We start from the raw sequence: 21,404 nt of genomic DNA, 5'->3' as shown, positions 1-21,404 counted from the left end.
GATGATCTGAAAGCCAAACATCCATTGCTTCGACCAGGATGTGTGTGAATTATTGTTTTCTCGTTTATTTTTTTAGCCTATGATGGCTCGCTGCTATAGATTTTATCGAACAAACAACGCGCATTCGGTGACGGTCAGTAGAAATATCGTGGTGGCTCGAAAAAGTGAAGAAAACCGACCACGCGCCAAACACACAGAAGTGCTACGACGGTAGACGGTTCTGGTGGCATCAAGAAGAAAACACTAGCAGTAGGCACGAAAATTGTAGCAGTAGGCACGTTTGTCGTGACGCACAACCTTAACAACGGTGTAGTAGATGGCCCTTCCTTGTTGGTTGCCGATTCGGTAACCTTGCAGCGCCATTACCAACCTCCACGCTTCCAGACCAGACGCACAAATACCCATCGATTGTGTAGCGAGTAGGATTCAAAACACGACACGACGACTTCCCGGACAATGCCATGGATCGGGTGAAGCTGTGCGATCAGATACTGTTGCAGAAGCTGCATCTGCTAAGCAATGAAGTGCTGCGCACGAACCACGGTATCACCGAACGGGACATGGAGGAGGCGTTCAAGCAGTCGATCGGTTACCGTGCGCCCAGATTCTTCCCGCAGAACGATGGCATCCTGGCGATCGTGTACAGTGCCATATTTGTGGTGGTGCTCTTCATCATCACGCCGTTTCTGGCCGGGTTTCTCGAGCTAGCGCTCGGTATGCGCTGCATCGTGCCAAACAACTATCTTATCTGGGAAGCGACGCGTCCCGTTTCGAACTGTGACTTTTGCCGTGGTGTCGACCGGCCAATCATACTGCAGAACTTGACGCGCGAAGAGTTTCAACCGTACGCGTACTCGTCGCGACCGATCATCATTAAGCGAGCGGTATCGCATTGGCCGGCGGTGCGACTGCTCAACTACACGTTTCTGAAGGATCTGTACCTAAAGCACCCGGCAGCGCTGGACAGTCTGCACGAGGACTGTCAGTTTTTGCACTTCAAATCGAACTTCCAAACGTTGCGCGATGTCTTCCGGATGTCGGACGAGCGGGCCGAATTTCGGGCGGGTCAGCAACCGTGGTACGTTGGGTGGAGTAATTGTAATCCGGCCGTACTGGCGGAACTGCGCAAGCTGTACCCCAAGCCACACTTTCTGCCGGACGATGCCGAAATGCCCAACACCGATTTCGTGTTTCTCGGGTACGAGCAGGGTGCTGTGATGCATGTAAGTATGCGGTGAACATTCGTTGCACTTCAGTGCTGAGTATGGTCCTTTTATTCTTCCAGATCGATTACATCCCCCGGTTGATGTGGCAGGCGCAGTTGCGTGGCAACAAAAGCTGGATCTTAGCACCGACGCCCGAATGCGACGCAGAATGTCGTAGCTTTAGCTTCTACGTTGAGCCCGGTGACGCGTTGCTCGTTGACACGCGGCTTTGGTACCACGGTACGTTTATCCATTCGAAGGGAGAGTTTTCTCTCACCATACAGTCCGAATATGGGTAAAAGGAGATTCAACACCACCCTAAAGAAAGATGGTGTAAAAAAAAGCAACCTTAGACCGGAAACGCCAATTACAGTATATGGAAAGTAAAAGATTTCTGCAGTCCTTACTCGATAGCACCGGCGGATCGTTTAACGATCGTCAGTAACACCGTGTGCGGAAGCAACAGATTCGCCGAATGCAATCATCTTATCAACCCTTCGTGTGCTTCGCATGTTTTTTTTAACTCAGTGTTTTGCGATTTCGTTTTCAAGTGTTTCAGTGTATTTTTTTTTTACGTTAAGTGTTTGCAGTGCTCAAATTATTTTCATTTGCTAGTGCCATTTTAACATATTTATTGTACAGTAGTGGTTTCATTTGTGTGTTGTGTTTTGTTTTTGTGCTTAACAATAGTGGACCTGGCTCTGTTTTGCTGCGCGCAACGGTAGAACACATCGTTCTCAGTATGCATTTTATTTTTATATTAGCTTCCAGTGTGTATATAATTAAGACCCAAATGCCACCACAAAACGGTCTCATGGCAGGATGGAATGTTTACATGTAGAAAACCAAAATGGAAGAAACAAAAAAACGGATGATTACATTATTTACAATGCAGCAATCAAACCAAACCCCGTTCCGAGAGCAATAAATCTGATTGTAGCTGAATACACACGCTAGTGATACGGTAGAATGTGTCAAAAAGAAAGTCCGTAAATATGCGGAGGTTCGTTTTGTTACCGCCAAACGGTTTAACGATAATATCACGATAGAGTTTAAGTGTAGTGATAATTTATTCATAAAAAAAACCTCGCGATATACGCGGGTGTAAACTTTGTTTGAATACATTTGCTATCGAATATTGTTTTCCCTTTTTAAGGAAATACTAGTTGTGGTTACACACTTTCGCAGTGAGTCTTGCGAGTCTAGACTGGTCTTCGCTTCGCGTAAAAAAGATAAGGTAAAACGAATGGCACCGGTTCGTCTGGTCAATCAGCTTAACATCAAAATCTTATCTCGTTCATTCTCTATTTCAGTTGCTAATTTCTGTGACGCGTGGTGGCGATCGGAAACAGTACGTACAGCAAGCAAGCAGTACAATTACCATAGCAACTAGCCAGCGAGCACCGTTGCCATCAACAGTAAGCATCCTGCATCGAACAGTAGCAGTAGGCACAACCAAAGCCATCTCCTGTTAAAAACGCATCGAAAGACGCTGCGGTTGCGGTAGTGGAGGTGGCGCGGGCATAATTGTAAACGCATTACCAAACGCGCTACCATCAACACCATTCCCTGTGTCGTCCTGTTTGCCGGCAAGGATCGTGGCCAGCAGCGGCAAGTTTACCAATCGCATGGCCGGATCCGCCCACATATGCTTGCAACCGCGCACGTCGAGTTCACGCAGCTGTAGCCCGTGACATGCGATGTGATCGAGACTAAAATCGGTCAGTTGATAGCAGCGTCGAAGGCTTAGCGTACGCAAACGACGCAGATGAGTGACCACCTGCTCGACCGCTCGATCATTAATGTTGTGACACTCGCTCAGATCGAGTTGCTCGATCGACGGACATCCCTGCACCATGGCCCGTATGCCTTCGAACGAAATCTGCTGACACCGGGCAAGGGACAGCTTGCGGAGATCCACCATACGAAAGTTGCACATCAGCGTCACGTCCGTGAGTCCATTGCATCCGGTTAGATTGAGCACGCACAGCTGCTGCAGTCGCCCAACGTAATACCCGCTAAAGGACGATCGCACATCATTGCGTGCCGATTGCAGATTGTCCTTGCGCTGCATCGCCTCGAGCAATTGCTTCTTCCGTTCGGCATCCTCCACAATTTCCTGCTCCGCACGGCTACGCAACGATATACGCATGTGGGGTGCTGCTACTTGCGGTACCACCGGTTCCGGTTCCGGAGGATCGTGTGCTTCTTCAGACACCTGATTTGGTTCGGCATTTTCAGCCCCAGCACCACCTAATTGATTGCCTTGTATGTGACGTTCCATCTTCGGAAGCATTCCCAACCCCGTCAATCCTTCATCGGACAGCTTTCCGCAGTTTTCCAAATCAAGCTCCCTCAGTTGAATCAAATTGCGGATAACAAACTGCACACAAAGGTCCGACACGGCATGGAAGCAGTAGCCCAGATCGAGTACGCGCAGTGCCGACAAATTCTCCGCCACCGCAATAATGGACTGTTCGCAAAGGTTTAGCGCACGGATGCGCAACTCCTTCAGCGTGTGGTTCGGGCGTGATGCAATGCCCTCCAGTATACCCGCTCCGTTAACTTCCTTGCAGTACGATATGTCCAGTACCTGCAGCGCGGTCAATTGCACCAACTCACGCACACCCTGATTGCTGAGCGCACGACATTCACGCATCTTCAGCACCCGCAATCCGGACAGTTCGCGGCAAATCTGCAGCAGACAGGCATCGGTCAGCCGGTACGTTTTCGAGAGGTTCAAGTGCTGCAAATGGTTCGCGTGGGCGGTAATGAGCGTGCCGAGTCCGCGGTTCGATAGCTGCTCGCAACGATTCAGCTCGAGCCGTTCCAGCCGCAGTGCCGGGCTCATGGACGCCAGCACCTCTAGCGCATTATCATCCACGAGCGTTTCGCTAAAATCAAGGGCCCGCAGTGACTCCTTCCGTTCCTCGATCAACCGCGAGATGTAGTGAAAGGTGAGCACACTTTCCGACGGTTGTTTGCCATCACCCGGATAGAACTTCCGATAGAGCCCCTGGTGGAAGGATATGTGACAACCGGCCAGGTTGAGCACACTCAGCGACGGCATAATATCCGTTATCCGGTGCAGTATTCCATCCGAAAGGTACTGACTGTGGGTCAGCGATAGTTCACTCACACTGGCCAGCGTTTGGCGAAGTTTTTCCCGCTCGGCGGCATCATCAAACAGTCGCACACACATGAACAGATCGCGGCACGATCTGATCGACAGTGAACGCAGGGCTGGCAAACAGCGCAGTATAGCGATCATGTCGCGTTCCTGTATTTCACACGCGTCGAACACGATACGCTGGATGTGTGGTCCGAACTGGGTGAAAAAGTTGCCGATCCGCTCAAAATCCACCTCGGAGAGCTGGATGTTTGGGAAGCGGCGGAAGCTGCAGAGAAAATCGCGAACGGGCGGTACATTCACATCGAACGGTTGGCGGTGCAGTACGAGCCAGAAGTTTTCGAGGAATGCATTGTGATGCGATGCCTCACACCAACGGCGACACGTTTGGCTGGCTTCGCGTCTATCCGACGGTGTAAGGTAGGTGAATATCTTGACCAAAATCTAAAAAACAAACAACAAATGGAAAATAAGGGTTATTCGTTAGGTTCGTTTTGGTGAAGGTGAGGTCACAGACACTAGACACAAGATCTTGGTATCTTATTTCCTTGTGTTTGCTGAATGTCTCCCATCCATACAGCTTGTCTGATATTAAGACTTCGTTGTTAGTCAGCATAAATCTTGCACGGCAGATAACTTCTTTACGTCACATTTATTATCTTCATCCGGTTATATCTTTAGATCCAAGCCCCTTACTACTATCATTCGATCTTCGATGATATACGGTTATATTTCATGCTTCTTAGCGAAGTTTGCGTTCAGTCTAATCACTTTCATAACATTGCGTTATCACTTCTCCTTCCGCCTACCAGCAACACAGTTGTCAATGTTTTTCTTTTCTTCGGCGGTGGTCTCGTGATCACCTGCAAGTCAGGTAGGGGTGCGAGAGAAGAAGACAATACGGGCGAAGATGCAAACTTACCTCCATCGGTAAATCCGCATACGGTGGGCCAAATTCGTCGAAGCTACTGCTGAAGGTGGACAGATGGGATGGTTTTTCGTTGGAGTACTGGAAGCTCCTGGCGCGGGTTTCTCTTCCCTCCCGGAGCGCCATATTTTGTTACGTCTCGTCGCGATAGCCTCTGTTTCTAATACACCACGCAAACCCTCACTTCGATCGACACATCCACTCGGCACCACGCACTGTGTTGGATTGACCGTGTACTTGACCGCCGGAGTTGGACACAACCCCGTCGAATGATAACGCAGCCAAGTTAAGCTGTTGGATGTTGACGGCCACTTTACGATGTGTGCGTTTGCTGGAGCGTGATCCGTTCGGGAGCATCTGTTTATTTGCACCGTTTGACGTTTTGCCAGATGATGGCGGGGTTGGGTGCGGATGAATACAGGGGCAGGTGAAGATGGGGGTTGCGTAGCGACTGAGTATGCGTGAGAGATTGTTTTGAAACCGAATGAACGCAAATCAGCTGAGCAGGCCGTGGCGTTATCGGGAACAGGTGGGGAAATTTAGAGCATATAGTAGAGATGGGCAACATTACGAGCATTTCTTTCCAGAAGAACTTGAAAACGCTCGGTACTACCGTTAGAAGAATTTGAAGCAATTGGGGTATTTGAAGTCTCCAATTTTGGGAATTGGAAAATCGTTTGGTAATCTGATATCGTGAGAAATCTGTTCTGTTTTCTACGTTACTCAGTGAGATAGTTCTTGTGACGAACTCCTGCTAAGTATCGTAACCTACAATTTACTTATTTCATTCGCGAATAGCCCTCAAGACTTACGAGGTATCGAATAGGGGATTTCCTTGGGTGATCCTGTAGCGCCCTAAGACTTCCAACACTTGCCTTGCAATTATTCACCAGGGCATGTGAAGTCAACGGGGACAGCTGACCCTTTCCATCGGCTGATGGGATCGACAAGCAGCAGCGGGATGTAAGCGAAGAAGCGTGTGTATGTGTGTAAAGAAATCTTCCGATTCGGAAGAAATGAAATTTCAATTTGGGTGTCATGTGGTGCCGGCATAACGACGCTTTCCCCTGTTTTGCTTTCCCAGACATACCCCCAGAGGAAAATGTTTCCCCTTTCAACGATTCCTGCTCGTTGGTGTTCATCCTTCGCTGTTGGTGTTGCGTTGAGCGGGAGAGAACAGAGATGAATCTCTCTCTCTCTCGAAACTGTCCGTTTACCGGTTGACGTACGGCGAAAGCATACATTCCGGCGCTGACCTCTGTGGTGGCGACATTCGCCATTACTACCCGCACGTCGGTACTGTTTCGAATACACCAACCGTAGTGTGCGCTTTCCATCGCGTCAACAAACGTGGGCAAAGTGAATTTCGGACTGCAGTTTAGATAGTGAAGTGAAAATAGGTTAATCAATCGCTAAAATCATTACGTGGAGCAGAAAGAAGGTTTTTCGTTGGTGTGTGTTATAAGAATATCCTATCGAGTGTCACGTTTAGTAAGGTAACTAACGTCACAGAAGTAGTTGTGTCGGTGTTTAAATGAAAAGTTTACGCTAAGGACACCAGCATTCCCAAACGGATTTTGTGCTAAACCAGAAAATGTCCCGCCGGAAGCAGGCTAAACCGAGAGCACTCAAGCGTAAGTTGTGCCTTTTTGGTATATATCCGTGTGATTTTTTTTACCATTTTCCTGCCCGGTACAGCCTACTGTACGGAGGCATAAAAATTGAATTGTGACGTTTGGATAATGTTTTAACGCAAAAACACAAACAAACACACACACTGCATCATAGCAGGCTCGCAACTTGTTTCACCTTTCGATAGACTTCTCCGCAAGGATATTGGGTACGTCGAACTGCAGTGCCCTGCTCCGGCGTGAAGGGTAAGCGCAAGGATGGGTGGGTAGGTGGGTGAGGGAGTAAAATTTTGGCGCGCATTTTCCCTGGGGAAAAGCCGTACCGTACCCGTGTTCGAAGCACAACGGCACACACAACAACCAGCAACAACCGCGGGAGCATTCGATTTCTCTCCACGCCGGGGTTTTTCGCGGTGAATCCACGAGAGACCAAAAGAGTGGAATGTTGTATCGATGTGTGTGTGTGTGCGTATGCCCTCGCACCTTTCACACCAAAGCCTTGCCGGGGCGATATGTCGCTCTCGCTCTCTCGTATCTGTGCAGCATTGCCGCATGCGTGTGTGTTTGTGGCGATCCTTGCGACTATCAACTACTATCCTTCCGTCCCGGCTGGGAGAAACCGGATTGTCGCGGGCAAGTGGAGGTGGATTCATTCGATTCCAACATTCCATTTCACACCCTTGTCTCGCTTCGGTTCGGCATCGGCTCCACCCGGCTATCCTTGTGGAGAGACAACACCGGTGGAGGCAGACACGTGGAACAATATCACGAACATTTGAGCAGTGGAATAGTGCATGTGCGCCGCTCCGTGATAGTAGCGAAAACCCGAATTGGACACCGACGGAACCGTTCATCCCAATGTCGGTTGGGTCCCTGGGGGAGGTACGCAGTTCCCGTGGGACGTTCATATTACTAGTAACGTCGATATGAAAATGAATGTGTTATTATGTATACATACAGACTGGAATGCACACATACGGTGCAATGGTGGATAGGAAGCACACATACAGAGTTCGATTTTGACAGTAAATATTATTCGCAAACGAGATCCCGGTAGGTTTCGGTTGCTCGGAGCAACGGAGTTAGGTTAGTGCTCAGTAACCGAACGGTGGTGAGTTCAATTCTTGTTTGGAATTACTACCCGTAGTTGATTATTATACTTTTTCTGAGTTTTATTGATATTTCTGATGAAAATATTTATATCTCGTTAAATTTTACAATACATCCTCTTTATTTTTTCTTTGAGAATGCACTTTACAGACAACTTCACGGATGTCCACGATGAACTAGATGGCCTTGTGCGTCTTCGTGTCGATTATCGATAAGGAAGGCTTGACAAAGGCACTGCATAACATTTAGCATTTTAAAACGAAAAGCTAAGCAAAAATTCGTTGGCAAAACGTTGGAAAAGCGAGGAACTCTCAAATGTGTCTCCCACCGACTCCCGGTTGTCTCGGAAAAAGGGACATCAGCACTCCTGCTAGTAGCAGCTATAGAGAACGATGAGCGGGAATATGTTTGTTGTGTCCCACCACCCGTTCATGCGTTCGTTGGTTGTTGGACCGCGAAAGGAGTGAACACCATCCAAAGGCCAAAAACAAGCGCCGGGAACGGGGTACGAGCGCGGGGCACAAAACTCCCCTGGGATGCCGGAAAGATGAAATTGGTGAAATACACCCAAGAACTCATCCACCGTCCCCGGGCACTGTGTGTACGGGGGCTGTGCGAGGGAGGTGGTATCTACCAGCTGTGGGAATACACATTTTCACAAAATCGAGAAAACCGGCCGGTGACCATGCGCCAACACTCACCTTCACCCCTCTACCGTTCGCCTGTCCACCGTTTGCTCATGGCAGTGCTGTCGAGTAAGAGGAGTTGCCCCACTGGGGATTCCTTCGCCTGATGGTGGTGGCACTGGCTGACGATACCTCGATATTTCCAGCGCTCGGGAGTATTCTGGAACGGGCGGAGGGGATGACGAGTTACGTTTTGGGGGTGGCGAGCTGGGATGCAGAGTGTGGCAAGAATGGTTCCGGGCTTTTGGGGCCAGGACGACCCCCGTGGGAATCCCGAAAGGGAGCACTCACGATATACATACAGTACGACTGGTGCTGCAACTTTCAAGCGAACAGGATATAGAATAGATAGATATGAATATATTACAGAACGTGAGAGTAAGAGAGAGGGATCGGGCACTGCATTGTGTGCAGAGACAAGGCGAACCACGTGTGTGGGGTGGGACATTCATGCGGTGCAGCTTTTGAGGTTGGGCCAGGGTTGCCGGGAACGTTGTGTCCGGGAAAGGGAGCGAAACCCAGCGGGACCGTTGGGAAAAATGTGCGCGCGAAGCTGGAAAACTTGATTGTGATAGTGTGACACGAAACGGAACGCGTGCCCACACACCGAGCCACAAACAAAACTTCTAGTCTGCCTCGCCCGACACTGTATAGTTCGTTCACGGCCGGTCGGCCTCCCCGTGGGGTAGAAGGGTCCAGAAAATAGCCACGACGCGGAAGAACTGAATCTGCATGTGCGTCAACGACTCATCCCGGTAGCTTCTTCCCTGCCACCACCCCCCACCCATCACGATACCTGACTTGGTGACGACAATTTCGATTTGATGGGGGGTAGGTGGGTAGTAAAGGCATGAGAGGATTTTATTTTTCCCTTTGCTCAGTATTGCTCAGCTGAAACGATTTTGATGCAGTACCCACCTGCAAGCAACTGCAACGAAAGTATGGTCGATAGCACGGGATAACTAATACCCACTGCACTCCCACGGGTGGCCGCTAGATGACCAATGGGATTTGGTTTTGCCCGGGACTAGGATGTCCGACGCTGTTTGCGGTGCTGTGGAAGCGCGGTTTTGGAAGGTGGCAAAACTTTGTGGCACTGTTGCGTGCAAGCGAATTCATCGACTAATGAATACTTTTAAAATTTTATTCTACTACAGTATTGCGCAATGGTTTATTACGCTGTTGAATGGCGCTAGTCCTGGGTATAAACGCCTGGATGTTTGCAATGTGGACATCTCAGGCGAGATCGCTTTAGATGCTAAGGTGTTCCTAACAAGAGACTCTGGTTAAATGGTGATTGCATTTATTTAAGCGTAATTGCATATATTTAGTCGACACACTTGACCCTTTTCCTTGTGACATTACAGCTATGGAATTACTCTGCTGCGATAAAGCATTAGAAATCACCTTGTCAAGTGGTCGAGCAGAAAATTGCATAATAATAATAATTAATGTAAAAAAATTGAGCTGAGGTCAAGTCACTGTTTGAATCGCTACGTAAACTAACCATTATTAATTTATTTTATATTTAATTATAAATGAAATTGGCAAAATTACTTAAGTTATCAGAAAAATAAGCTATATAAAAGAAAGTTTCAAATTTGTTATTCAATGATTTTATTACATAATTTTAAAATGATGTATAAAATAATGAAACTTCTGAATTTTTTGTTTAAAAATTTCAGGATATTTGAAAAAAAATAACATGTGGTAATCTTTCATATACATCAATTACATTTTTACATGCATTCTTGTTAATGCAATGAATATTTTAATTTTGATTGTCTGTTAATTAACAGCAGTTTAATCAACAACAAAATTAATGTATTACTTGATGGAATAATGCATTAAATTAACTTTACCGAAAATGGTATTGTTGGTGTACTAACTGTTTTAAGTAAACTATACAGCAACGGTTCGTTGAAGTGTCGGCATAAACAGCTAATTTGACCCTAGCACAATTCGCCTGTATCTATGCAATCGATATCACGATCATGTGGAGGGTATTTTCTAATATTTTATCACTTCGTCTATGGGGTAGTACCATATCGTGAATCTTATCCTTTGTCAGTTTCGTGGTTTTCGTTGATCCTTTCCTTTTATATGGCTTGGCTGGCATCATCCAGTCCTGCGTACGAGGTAATCCTCCTCATGGGATGGGATGTGTGGTTCACGTTCTGTCCTGTGAGAAAGCAGTATCAGTAGCAATTTGAAATAGCCTTGTGTTATATGGGCATGTCAAAAGAGGCTCCCACTGTTCTAAGACTCACACAGATGTCGTTGCATCCCCGAGCGTACTAAATTCCGCTTTTTTTTTCCTACAACAAAGTGCCAACGATAAATTTTACCCATTCGGCATGCAGAATCTTTTCGCAACCGTGTCCGGCATTAGTGCGTTATTGAATTGCAGTTGCACATAATCCATTAGCCGGCCACCACCTGTACCAGCGAAATAAAACATCTCAAAACGATCGTATAGCTTCTTAATCCAACAAGTGAGTTAGCTCAGTTGTATCTTGTTGTACACGCCCCCCCCCCCGAACACAACCGGTGCTTAAGCGTTGCCTAATCGTTCTATAAATTACGCCACATTAAAACCCCTTGCCCCTTCGGTAAGGCTTTTCATAATGCCCGTTACACGGCAAACAAGACAGACAGCCGGTGGATGGAACGTGCCGGGAACGATGGCAATCACTGGGTAGGTGATTCAATTAGGCAAGCAATTTTATTGCTCGATTTGTTTATTTACAACCGGGAGGTCTTGCTGTGGATGTAGATGCTGCTACTGCTACCAGTTGACTTGGTGGGCGCATTTTTTGTCCACCGAGTCGTTGATGGGTACGGCAGTGCAGTGAGGTGGATTAGGCTCGCTTGCCAAAGCTGGCAATCCACAAGAAAGCTGCCGTTTGGCGAATGAAGCGGGGTGGGCATGGTTGAAGGTCTCCTGTAATCTGATGTTGTCTATTGAGTGAGATTTATAAGGCTAGTTCGGCACATGACTGGGTTAGGCAATTAGTAATTGTTAGCAGAACTCGTTACGAGCTTTTGTGGAGTATGGTCTTGCACGTACGATGCGGTTAATCCGTTACGATGCTTTCGAAGTCATGCAGCTGCGTCGCCTTTCGGTATGGAAATCTGTATCTATTGACTGCTTAGTTTACTTAAATGGCTTAAGAAGAACCGCCTTGGTAATGAGAGAGTAGCGAGTCCTCGCTCGTTCTATCATTGATCAAAATTTCTCCTTCAATTAGTAGATATTGGTTAAATTGTATTAAATTGCTATGTAATGGAGTAGGATTCGAAGCCTCTTGAAGGTTCCGTAGGCTATCCTACTCAACTTCTATTCCGTCACGTCCTCACCGTCCAGAGCATGTGTCACCGTATATTCAAGCTTGGGTACATGGGCTAGTTCCAACCCTTTGTGCCGGTGGTGGCGCATGGCATCCAAAATATCGGGGAGCGACAAGCATACGTTAAACTAAGCTGCTTCGAGACTCTCCAGAGTTATTTGGGGGCTTGAGCTCAGGACTAGTAACTCTGTCTTAAGTATCACGTGACTACGAAAAGTCAAAGGAAAAAAAAGGACTCGGAGGTAGAAACTTCAGGGACCATCTTCTATAAGTCAATCCAGATCCTGGCGTAGGCTGATGATATAGATAGGATTGGTTTAAGGCCCTCCTACGTAATGAGTGCTCATCAAAGACCAGAGCAGACGGCAGAAAACCTCGGGTTGGAGATTAACGAGGCAAAAACGAAGTTGATGGTGGCACTACTCCTAAACTTCATCTACTGGCTGCCAACCGGCCATTTTACAGTATGAGGAAATTTCTCAACTCAAAACACTTGTCGCGACGAACGAAGTTGGGACTGTATAGAACGGATATAGTTCCCGTACTCACATCAGCCTCTGAGACATAGACTTTGTCCAAAACTGACGAAATCCTAGTGGAGTGGAAGATGCTCAGAAGGATATTTGGCCTCGTATGTGTGGAAAGACAATGGACGAGCCACTACATTGACTCTATGAGCTGTACGGTGAACTTACTGTCGTTTAGCGGATTAGACTCACCGGGCTCCGGTGGGTTGGTCATGTCATGAGAATGACACCGGACAACTCAGCCCATAAAGCCCTTTTAGGTCGTCCATTTAGACAAAGAAGGCGTGATAGGCCGTGTGATAGAAGGCGTGATATGCGTGAAGGAAGTTGAGATGGAGTGATGGCTTTGTAATGCGTTGAGAGTGCTCCTGCAGCAGGCCAAGACCGGGTAGAGGTTGTAGTGTAGAATAAATAAGTAATAAAGTAAATTCTAGCAGTAATTATTCTTTTATGCAGTGGAAACAAATGACCTAGCGAACAGGAAACTGATATCAGTAAAATTCAGGAACAAAAATGTAACAATTGCCACCTCTGAAGTTGGTTGCGCTAAAGCTAAAAGCGAGAACGCTAGGAAAGGAAAGAATAAAATACAAATCAAACGGTCACGTGGGACACCTTTTTTAAAATTGTAAAATTTAATGACCCCCAGCTGTAGCTGCCATGCTGTGCTTTCTGCGTCCGGCAGCACGTACGGACTGTTCCGAAACCGAAATCAGTCGTGTCTCCAGCCTTTTAGGAGCGCACGCGGTTGGTGCTGTGCCAAAAACCCATCCGCACGGTCGCGGTCAGCCGGCAACACATTCCATTTATCCCAAACTCCCCCCCGAACCCCCCCCCCCCCCCCCCCCGGTCCCCGGTAATTTGCTGCTTTTCGCGCTAATGTTGTGCGGCCACGTGGGTGATTATTCACCCTTGGCCCTGGCCAACGCAGGAGCCTACGGGGGTGGCACCATTATCGGATGAAATACCGCAGCGATTGGTGTTGGTTGGTTGGCCTGTCGGAGTGGTTGTCCGTACGCGCCAAACCGCACGATTGCCACGATTGGTGGTTGAGGCTCTGCGGCAAATCCGGCAACCACCTCATCGTCGACCTGGTGAGTCAACCGGAAAAACAAAAAAAAACAGGAAACAACGCACACACACACGCGTCCGTGTCCGTGGGATCCGGTTCGTGTCCTTTCACGGTTGGCCATGCCCGGAATGCCGCACGGCAGTTGGGGCCGGAGTTTTATTTTTGGCTGGGGTGTTGAAATGTCGCATTGTTTGGGTGCCGTTGGGATCACTTTCGGTTCTGTCGCTACGTTGGCAGAAGGCGGCCGCGATGTGTGCCCGTCAGCGTACATCGTGTACACCGATCGTACGCGACGGTGCGTTCGGCAAAAATGGTCCAAATGGCGTTGATGCAGCAGGGATGTACTTGCCGTGTGCGTTAAACCCATCTCCCCCCTCGCATTGAAAAAGGGGACCTCCTTCGGTGTGTGTGCCCGGTATACTCTTTATCAATTAACCCTTTTGTGGCGCAACGGCAGTTCCGCAGAGGTTCGGGATCTCGGTAGCTCACAGTGTCACACGTGCCCAGCTGGTGGTAATTAGTGGTACGATCAAAAACCCCACCTTTAGAGGCACGTCAGGGTCCTTGCTGCCGATAGAGGTTGCGTTGTTTGTCGCTTTGGTGCACGCCAAGTACGCGTCTGCTCATGTCCACGCTCTTCCACGCTCCAGAAAAAGCGATGTCCCGATTCTATTACCGCATGCACGACGGTGGTCATGAGCCTTTCCGATGCTGAGGGAAGTTTCTGTCCGGAAAGCACTATCCGTTTCTTGCGTACACACTTCCCGGTGTGTACTTGCACAACAAAACGGGCCCGATGGGTCGTCAGTTCTCTCAAGCCGATTACTTCCGGTCGGTCGGAGGTCCTCCGTACCGTTCCGATAAGGGTGACGTGTTTATGTTTTGCCTCGAGACAACCCGAGGCAGCAGAAGACGATGTCACCGGGAGCTATTAAAAATCCTTCACCTCGTGAACCACCGTCCGAGAAACCCCTCCGAACCCCCGAACCCCTTGAACTGCAGGGATCCGAGGGCCAGGAAACTGTGCGGATTGGTGGCATGGGAATTTGAAAGTAAAAAGGGTAGTTCGATACGGCCACCAACCGCGTGTGAGAAACGCTATTTGTGCTGAGTGCACCCCGTGTACCGGGAAGGTTCCGCCCAAAAGGGTTTGGAAGACAAGGTCGCGAAATATGTGTGCTTGCCACCGTTGTACGCGCCGTGACAGCTTCATGGCTCACCATCAACGTTAATGCGTTCGTTGATTGACAGGAATCGGTGAATGTTTTGATAGAGAGGGAGAGAGAGAGAAAGAGAGAAAAAGAATGAACGGTAACTACCGAAATGCGTTGCCCTAGGAAGCAGGAACAGCGGCAGAACTCGGGGTGGACTCGCGGTACCTGAAGAGCCTCAGTAGTCCTGGGTAGTAGTCTAGGTGTCGCTGGCTTTTAGCTGATTATTACACTTGGAAAACTTTAACGGCAGTATTTTGTGTGTGTTTGTGGGAAGTTTTTTTTTTCTTTGGTTGAGTTCTTGCCAGTTCCTTGAGAAATGCTGTGCAATCCACAACCCTTTTGCGGTCGGTCGTGTATCGCCTTTGGGGTAGTCTCTGATGATATTCCGCGTATTAACTGTGAAGCTGTGAGCGTGATCGAAGGCGCTGTGGGAAGTTGTCACCGAGAATTTGCATCCAGTCTGTTGAGCAAAACTGCAGCTGCTGCCAAATGTCAATGTCAGATGGTTCGACATTCGAACCGGGCGCTACAAAAGGCCAAAGTCCCGCGCTTTGGGAGTAGGGAAGTCACACTTTTAAGGGTTTGAAGATGATAAGATCCCATTAGGTAAATGAGTCTTTAAACAAATTTTTATTCAATTCTTGCAGGTAAAAGGCCACATTTGGATAATTTGCACAGAAATACAGAATCATTGCCAAGAGTCATCTAGAGAAAGTCGTCCAGACATTCAGAGAAATTGGAGGATTGGACGGTGAAGAAACTGTCCATCATTGAAGAATACGAGCGAATTGAGTGTGATATGCAAAGCTACCGTTGATAAGGTTCTGTCACCCCCTGTTCCAAGACCCGGGCGCTGATTAGTTAAGCCTCCCAGGAACCAATCTGTCTGTCACTGTGTTTCGCTGCACATCAGCCGCTCTTTATGCCGCCATTTTTAAAGATTAATTGCGCCAAATTGTAGAACCATGTTTCACCATCTGAGCAAAAGCAAAGCTAAGTGATACCTGCCGTAAAACTATCGCGATAAGAGACCGCGGTGGCTTTAAGCAAGCTGTCATTTCTAATTGAAGCAACCAGGTGGCAAAGGAAATAATTACGGTTTTCTATTCTCGCCTGCCGAGTGAGTGTCCTTGCTGGTGCGATAATTACCCTCCAGGTGAGAACGAGTTTTGAAGTTTGAGCGGGAAAATAGAAATTAAAAGAGGACAAGAGTCGTCGCGTCGGAACTGTGTGTGTTGCTGATACGGGAAAAAAGGCGTTGACACGAAAATCCGTATCCTTTTCGTGACAGTTCTGTCTGTCACCGTTTTTAGTAAGGATGACTGGCATAGAGTACCACAATGGTGTTTTAAAAGTTAAAGTTGGAGTTGCATAATATTAATAAACTATATTATACTTTTTTATAAATGTTGTAAGAGTTATTTAGTTTTAGTTTCAAAAATGTTCAAACTGACTTTTAGTAACACCGATCTTTATTTTACCATTCCCAGATGAAGGCGATGAAGAGACTGCTGGTGAAGGTATGGCTAGTGCAGTCCTGCAGAATAATGGCACGGGTAAAAGCGCGCCTGCTGATGTGAAAAGTGACAGTATGCTGGAGGATATTACCGATGATGATGATGATGGTGATGTTGAGGGAGAAGGTGATGAGCAAGATTTGGAAGAATCGAGTGACGATGAACCGGAGCTAGAGGTGAAGCAAACTGCTGCGACCGAAGGCATCCCTTACGGCAAGGAAGTGAAAAGTGGAATGTGCGAATTGGAAGTGAGTCCGTGTGAAGAAACGTCTCGTGCTGATCCTGCTGTGATCCGTACTGCAGAAGTAACGACGGATGAGCTGAATGCAAAAAGCAATCACATTGTGAAACATTGCCCAGCTACGACGGAATGTGCTGACGAGCGGAAAGGTAAGTTGCACAGTAACGAAGCTTTACAATTACTTTTCCGATTTGTGTGATCTTCCTTTAAATGTTAATGTCGCCATCAGTGCATCGCCTGTTTGTGTTTTAGGGCTATAAACGCCTAAAGGTATGCAATTACTGTTTCCAATCTCATTTACTGATCGCTTGCTGACTGTTGGGTTTTTATTTGATGATGATCTCCAGCGATCCCAAGCCCCTAACTGATGGGCTCAGATTGTTCTTAAGGACTAAATTACATACATTCAGGCGCACCTACTCAGGACACATCCTCCTAGGGAGCAAAAACTTGTTTAATGATTTTTTTTTATTTTTAGACGAATTGATCAATTACTCCACGCAAATGATTGCATTAAGCCAGCACTGTTTTGCTGCTTCATGCTGAGTATTGGATATTGGAAGTATCAACATACTAAATTATGGATGCATGCGCCCCGCATTTCTAAGATGAACTGATTAAAAAAGACAAATTGCCAAGTGAATACCGGGGCGGAAGAGACGGATAGAAGAAATATGATGATAAAAAAAAGAACTGATGATCCCGCGCAGGCGAAAAATGAGAAGGCATGAGATAATGTTACCCAGTGCCCGGGCGGTTGCAGGGAAAACGGAACATTGCACTGCGATAGTGTTGTGTTCTTTTTCCACCGAGAAACGAGTATCACGAGACCACCGCACCATCCGATCGGCACATCGGAACATCGGAACGGCATGGATGCTCCTATAGCACGTGGAAGCATGTGGTGGCCGTAGCTCCAAAATGGGACGAAGTGGAAAAACTTTGCTTTGGTTGTTTGTGAAACTCTCATTTAGGAGAGTAACTCCGCCGGGAGTTACCGCAGTAATACATTTTCCCAGTGCCATTCAGCTTTCGCTTCCGCGCTCATTCACCCGTCCCGTCCCGTCCCACCGGTGTGCGAGTGTGATCCTCGGGTGGTCGGTATTCGTACTTGTTGGAGTCCTTGGGGCTTAGTGTGTTTCGTAGTTCATCTCGAAATGATACCGACAGGCAACATAATCTTGTGCCAGAAAGGGAACGTAAACACGGTAGCCCGGTTTTCGGACAAGGATGCAGCGATGAAAAGCGATAGCGATAGCGGGAAGCTGCTGTGGGGGCTTTCCGTTCGTTAGTTTTTCGCCCCCGGTTGGGGTGGCCCCGTACCGTGCCGAACGCTTTGCTGCCGATACGTTTGTGCTTCGTTTCGTTTTGCGTCGTTCGTAACTCATTTCCTTGTGGAGCTCATCGGTCCCGAGAGTGCGTACCCGTGCGGGCCGCCACCCCCCTCTCCCCCCAACTTGCCATTTGGTTCTCGCTACGGAAAATCCCCTTGGGAATCCGGAACTTTTCCTTCATCGGAGGCGTATTTTCTTTGCCTCCCTGCCCGGTGGTTCCCTCAATTTTGCCCGGCACACCAGAGGCCAGAACATATTATCCATCTCCGTTACATCGGGGGCAGTTCTGTGGGGCCAGATTTTCATTTTCTAGACACGGCCATACACCGGTGTCCGGGTGGATCGTTTTTTCGTGTGCTGAGTGGCATGCTGTCTTGCGTCCTGCTTCGGCTGGCCGGTTTGCCCAGTGAACATATTGTCCGGGCACCGGAATACCGCTGGGAGTGATGCGGCAGTGCCGGAAAGTGTGGAGGGGAGGAAGGGATACAAAAGGCGAAAAAAAAAATACACCAAGATGGAAATGAAGGTCCATTTCGTCTGTTTCGTTCGATGCTGGATGAACTGATGGTTTTCTTCTGGGCCTTTGGGGAATGCTGAAGATCTGTGAAGCAGATGAATATATCTATGGGCATGGAAAGTTTGATGATCATGCGGGTTGGTGGGGTCACATGATGGTTCGTCAGTGAGCATAATATCATAATAGCATGGTGCGAATTACATTGCCTCTCGCTGGGAAATTCATTCATGATTTCAAAGCTACAACTTGTAAGATACTTGTGTAGCACTAATAACTTCTATTTTACTTATAAGACTCACAGATAATATAAAGTTCTTATTAAACGATGGAGTCCAGCAAAACGCAGGAATCATCCGTATTTTCCATTACAATTTCTCAACCGATCGTAAAACAAGAACACTCCCGAAGGACAATTCCCATCAGAGTTGGACGTTAGGAGTGTGTGCATGTGGGTATGTCCGTACCTAGCAGTAAGCCATTCCAAGAAGACACCCAGCACACGAGCAATACCATGCTGATGTTAGTGAACCAGCACGGGATGACGATGATGAGCGCATGATGGCGATGACGACTGTCAAACATGGATGTATGGGGGAGAGCCGTTCGGTTGGGATAGTAGGGAGTTGGTTTTGCAATTATCGCTACGACGTCTCGGTATGTCCCCGGGGAGTACCCATTGCCAGCCCAAACGTCGTTGAAGATTCGTCCTGGGGCCGGCGCATTTGCGTACTGCTTGTGAGGCGGAATATTTTGCATTCAGCGTCGAATATCTCTCGTTGAAACGCAAACCTTCCACAACCACGATCCCGTGCGGTCCCGTTCGGGGCTGTGGCCATCCGGCCAACCGTTCCGTACCTGAGATGTCAACATGCACGCGAAAAGCGTAAGCAAACGTTCGTCGTCTTTCGACGAGCGTGCTTAATTTGATCCCCCAAGCGAACTTCGTTGGTCTTCTTTCGTTTAACCTGACAGAAGGAATTCCCGCGGGTGTGTGTCCTCGCTGGGTTTGTACGTGCGGGGGAGGGAGGTCAACCGGGACACGGGATGGTGGTGCGGTGTACCGGCAAGTGGGCCACGGTGCTTAGGAGTAGTATTGAGACGTCCTGAAAACAATGGATAGTTTTATCGACAGTGACATGCTGTCGACCATCACGAGCACCGGCAAAGTGGATGTCCGTTTTCCTGGTGGAATCATTTCAGCGGCTGCAAGATGGAAGTCTTAAGATCCGTCTTAGTCTCGGTGGATTTGTTACCTTCGTTCCGGAACGAATTATTCCCCGGCGGTGAGGTCGAGCGAGATGTATTTTAATATGGGAAAACTCTGTTCTTTCGATGACATTTTGCAAAGATCCTGCAAGGAATTGTGTGGATGCAACGGAGGAGCGCACCTGCAACCTGGTAACTTCGTTGATGCCCGGCATTGAAGTTGGCACCGTGACTGTGACTGAACTTTGAATATTAGTTTATTGTTGCTGCCGACATATGGAACGATCTGTCGGCCCCGAAGAATAGTATTTAAAGAAACTTGTCCACTATATCCAACCACTAGCACTAGCATCAGGTTGATCCCCCCTTTCGACACTTCATGCTGTGTGTGTGTGAGGTTTTGAAGTTTTAAGCATAACTGCCTTCCCCACGCTAGGTCCCATTCTGTGTTGTCAGCTTGGTAAGGTAAAACCGGGGTGTAAAAGTCCTGGATTGTCGTTGTCATCGTTCCCAACCGTTCATAGATTCTCATGCCGGCTGCAAGAAACTTCGCAGCCTGACTGCTCCCACGGGATGGAAAAGGGCTGCGCCACCGATCGATGGATCCGGGCGCGATATGGGACACGTGTATGTGCGCCGTGCGAAGGTGCTTACTTGTCAACTGCAAAGAGCGGTTGATAGTTTTGAATTTTTGCACCTACTTGCCATGATGTTTGCCGCGATTCAGGTCCAAGTTGTGTTGGCAGTTACCACGGGCGTGTGTCGGACGGTATGACGGCGTTGTTCAGCCCCGCCACAGTAAGGAAGCCACCACCACCGGGCCCACTCTACCGTCCGTCCGACTGATTAACTTTGACTCCAAAAAGACGGTTCCACGGTCCCACCGGTGTCACTCAGGGTTTCTTTCTCGCACATATAGACATCAACAAGCAAAAAAAAGCACACACCAACAGGACACCGAAAAGGATTCCGGGGGAGTGAATTGGATGTGGGAAAAAATAGGAGAATCTCCTCCACGAGGAGCTGGGAATGCTGGAATGGATTTTTCTCTTTTCTTTCGCTACTCTATTGCGCTAAGACTTGGTGAATTCTCACCGTACCCCGTCAGCTTGCCAAAGGATTTTTCCCTCGCATGGCCCCTCGCAAAGGTTGCGATAGTCTTAGAGTCTTCCGGGGGCCTTCCGGGGGTAATGTTGTTTACTTTTTCATCCATGTTTCCAAGCCGCCCCTCGTTCGACACCGGTCCAACCGGCTCTGTTGGACTGCTTATGTTCGCCTCCTATTCCTGCTTTTCTACGGTCCCATCAGGGTCCCGCAGGAATTCCCAGCAGATTGTTATTTTAGTCTTCATACATTGCGCAGGTTTTTTTTCTCTTGCTTTGTTTTTGCGCGACCGTCGAAGCTCGCCAATCTTTTGGGGATGTCAATATTGGTTTGAGTTTTTCGGGAGATGACTCGTCGGAGCATTGGGTTCTGGTGTGGCAGCCGTGTCCCATTTGATGCTCCCGAGCTTTTTGCAAGGTTTTGTTGCTCTGTTTGATGCTGTCATTCTAGTCGGGTTCCCCATCGAAAACCCGTGCGAAATGGTGGATAAAAGAAGAGAGCAATAGAGAAAAAACAAGTCACTAGTCAACTGGTAGCAGATTCTTATTTTACATGTAAACGACACGTTAGCACGCGACATGCAAATGTAGTTGTGTGTGGCCGTGTGGATTCGAAATCTTCACATACAGGTT

At 48.0% G+C, this 21,404-nt stretch overlaps 3 protein-coding genes across 3 annotated transcripts in view; 2 read left to right on the top strand and 1 right to left on the bottom strand.

The window, feature by feature from the left end:
* The first annotated feature begins 9 nt into the window (after positions 1-9).
* LOC128306374 (uncharacterized) lies at positions 10-2,222 on the top strand. The gene is made up of 2 exons (XM_053043872.1): positions 10-1,223; positions 1,286-2,222. Exons 1-2 carry the CDS (start codon positions 462-464, stop codon positions 1,502-1,504), a joined length of 981 nt encoding a protein of 326 aa, XP_052899832.1. The 5' UTR covers positions 10-461; the 3' UTR covers positions 1,505-2,222.
* An 8-nt stretch (positions 2,223-2,230) lies between these two features.
* LOC128306366 (dynein regulatory complex subunit 6-like) lies at positions 2,231-5,513 on the bottom strand. The gene is made up of 2 exons (XM_053043858.1): positions 5,258-5,513; positions 2,231-4,779 (listed from the first exon to the last, which is right to left on the bottom strand). The coding sequence occupies exons 1-2, from the start codon at positions 5,387-5,389 to the stop codon at positions 2,677-2,679; spliced, it is 2,235 nt and encodes a 744-aa protein (XP_052899818.1). The 5' UTR covers positions 5,390-5,513; the 3' UTR covers positions 2,231-2,676.
* A 1,344-nt stretch (positions 5,514-6,857) lies between these two features.
* The window catches only part of LOC128306360 (uncharacterized), an 82,030-nt gene continuing 67,483 nt past the window's right edge, over positions 6,858-21,404 (top strand). The window contains exons 1-2 of the mRNA XM_053043845.1: positions 6,858-6,897; positions 16,344-16,760. Of these exons, the coding sequence (XP_052899805.1) occupies positions 6,858-6,897; positions 16,344-16,760 (457 nt within the window). The remainder of the gene's footprint in view (positions 6,898-16,343; positions 16,761-21,404) is intronic.

This window comes from Anopheles moucheti, chromosome 2 (genome assembly GCF_943734755.1).
Source record: "Anopheles moucheti chromosome 2, idAnoMoucSN_F20_07, whole genome shotgun sequence".
NCBI classification, from domain to species: Eukaryota; Metazoa; Arthropoda; class Insecta; order Diptera; family Culicidae; genus Anopheles; species Anopheles moucheti.
Note: the sequence above shows the minus strand (reverse complement) of the source record. Positions and strands in the feature narration are given on the sequence as shown.

What these genes read in the sequence shown, in the direction of transcription:
- LOC128306374 (XM_053043872.1), top strand. Translation starts at nt 462, where the DNA reads ATGGATCGGGTGAAGCTGTGCGATCAGATACTGTTGCAGAAGCTGCAT. An exon ending in AGCAGGGTGCTGTGATGCAT is followed by an intron (nt 1,224 to 1,285) that starts GTAAGTATGCGG and finishes TTATTCTTCCAG; the next exon opens with ATCGATTACATCCCCCGGTT.
- LOC128306366 (XM_053043858.1), bottom strand. Translation starts at nt 5,389, where the DNA reads ATGGCGCTCCGGGAGGGAAGAGAAACCCGCGCCAGGAGCTTCCAGTAC. An exon ending in ATGCGGATTTACCGATGGAG is followed by an intron (nt 4,780 to 5,257) that starts GTAAGTTTGCAT and finishes TTTGTTTTTTAG; the next exon opens with ATTTTGGTCAAGATATTCAC.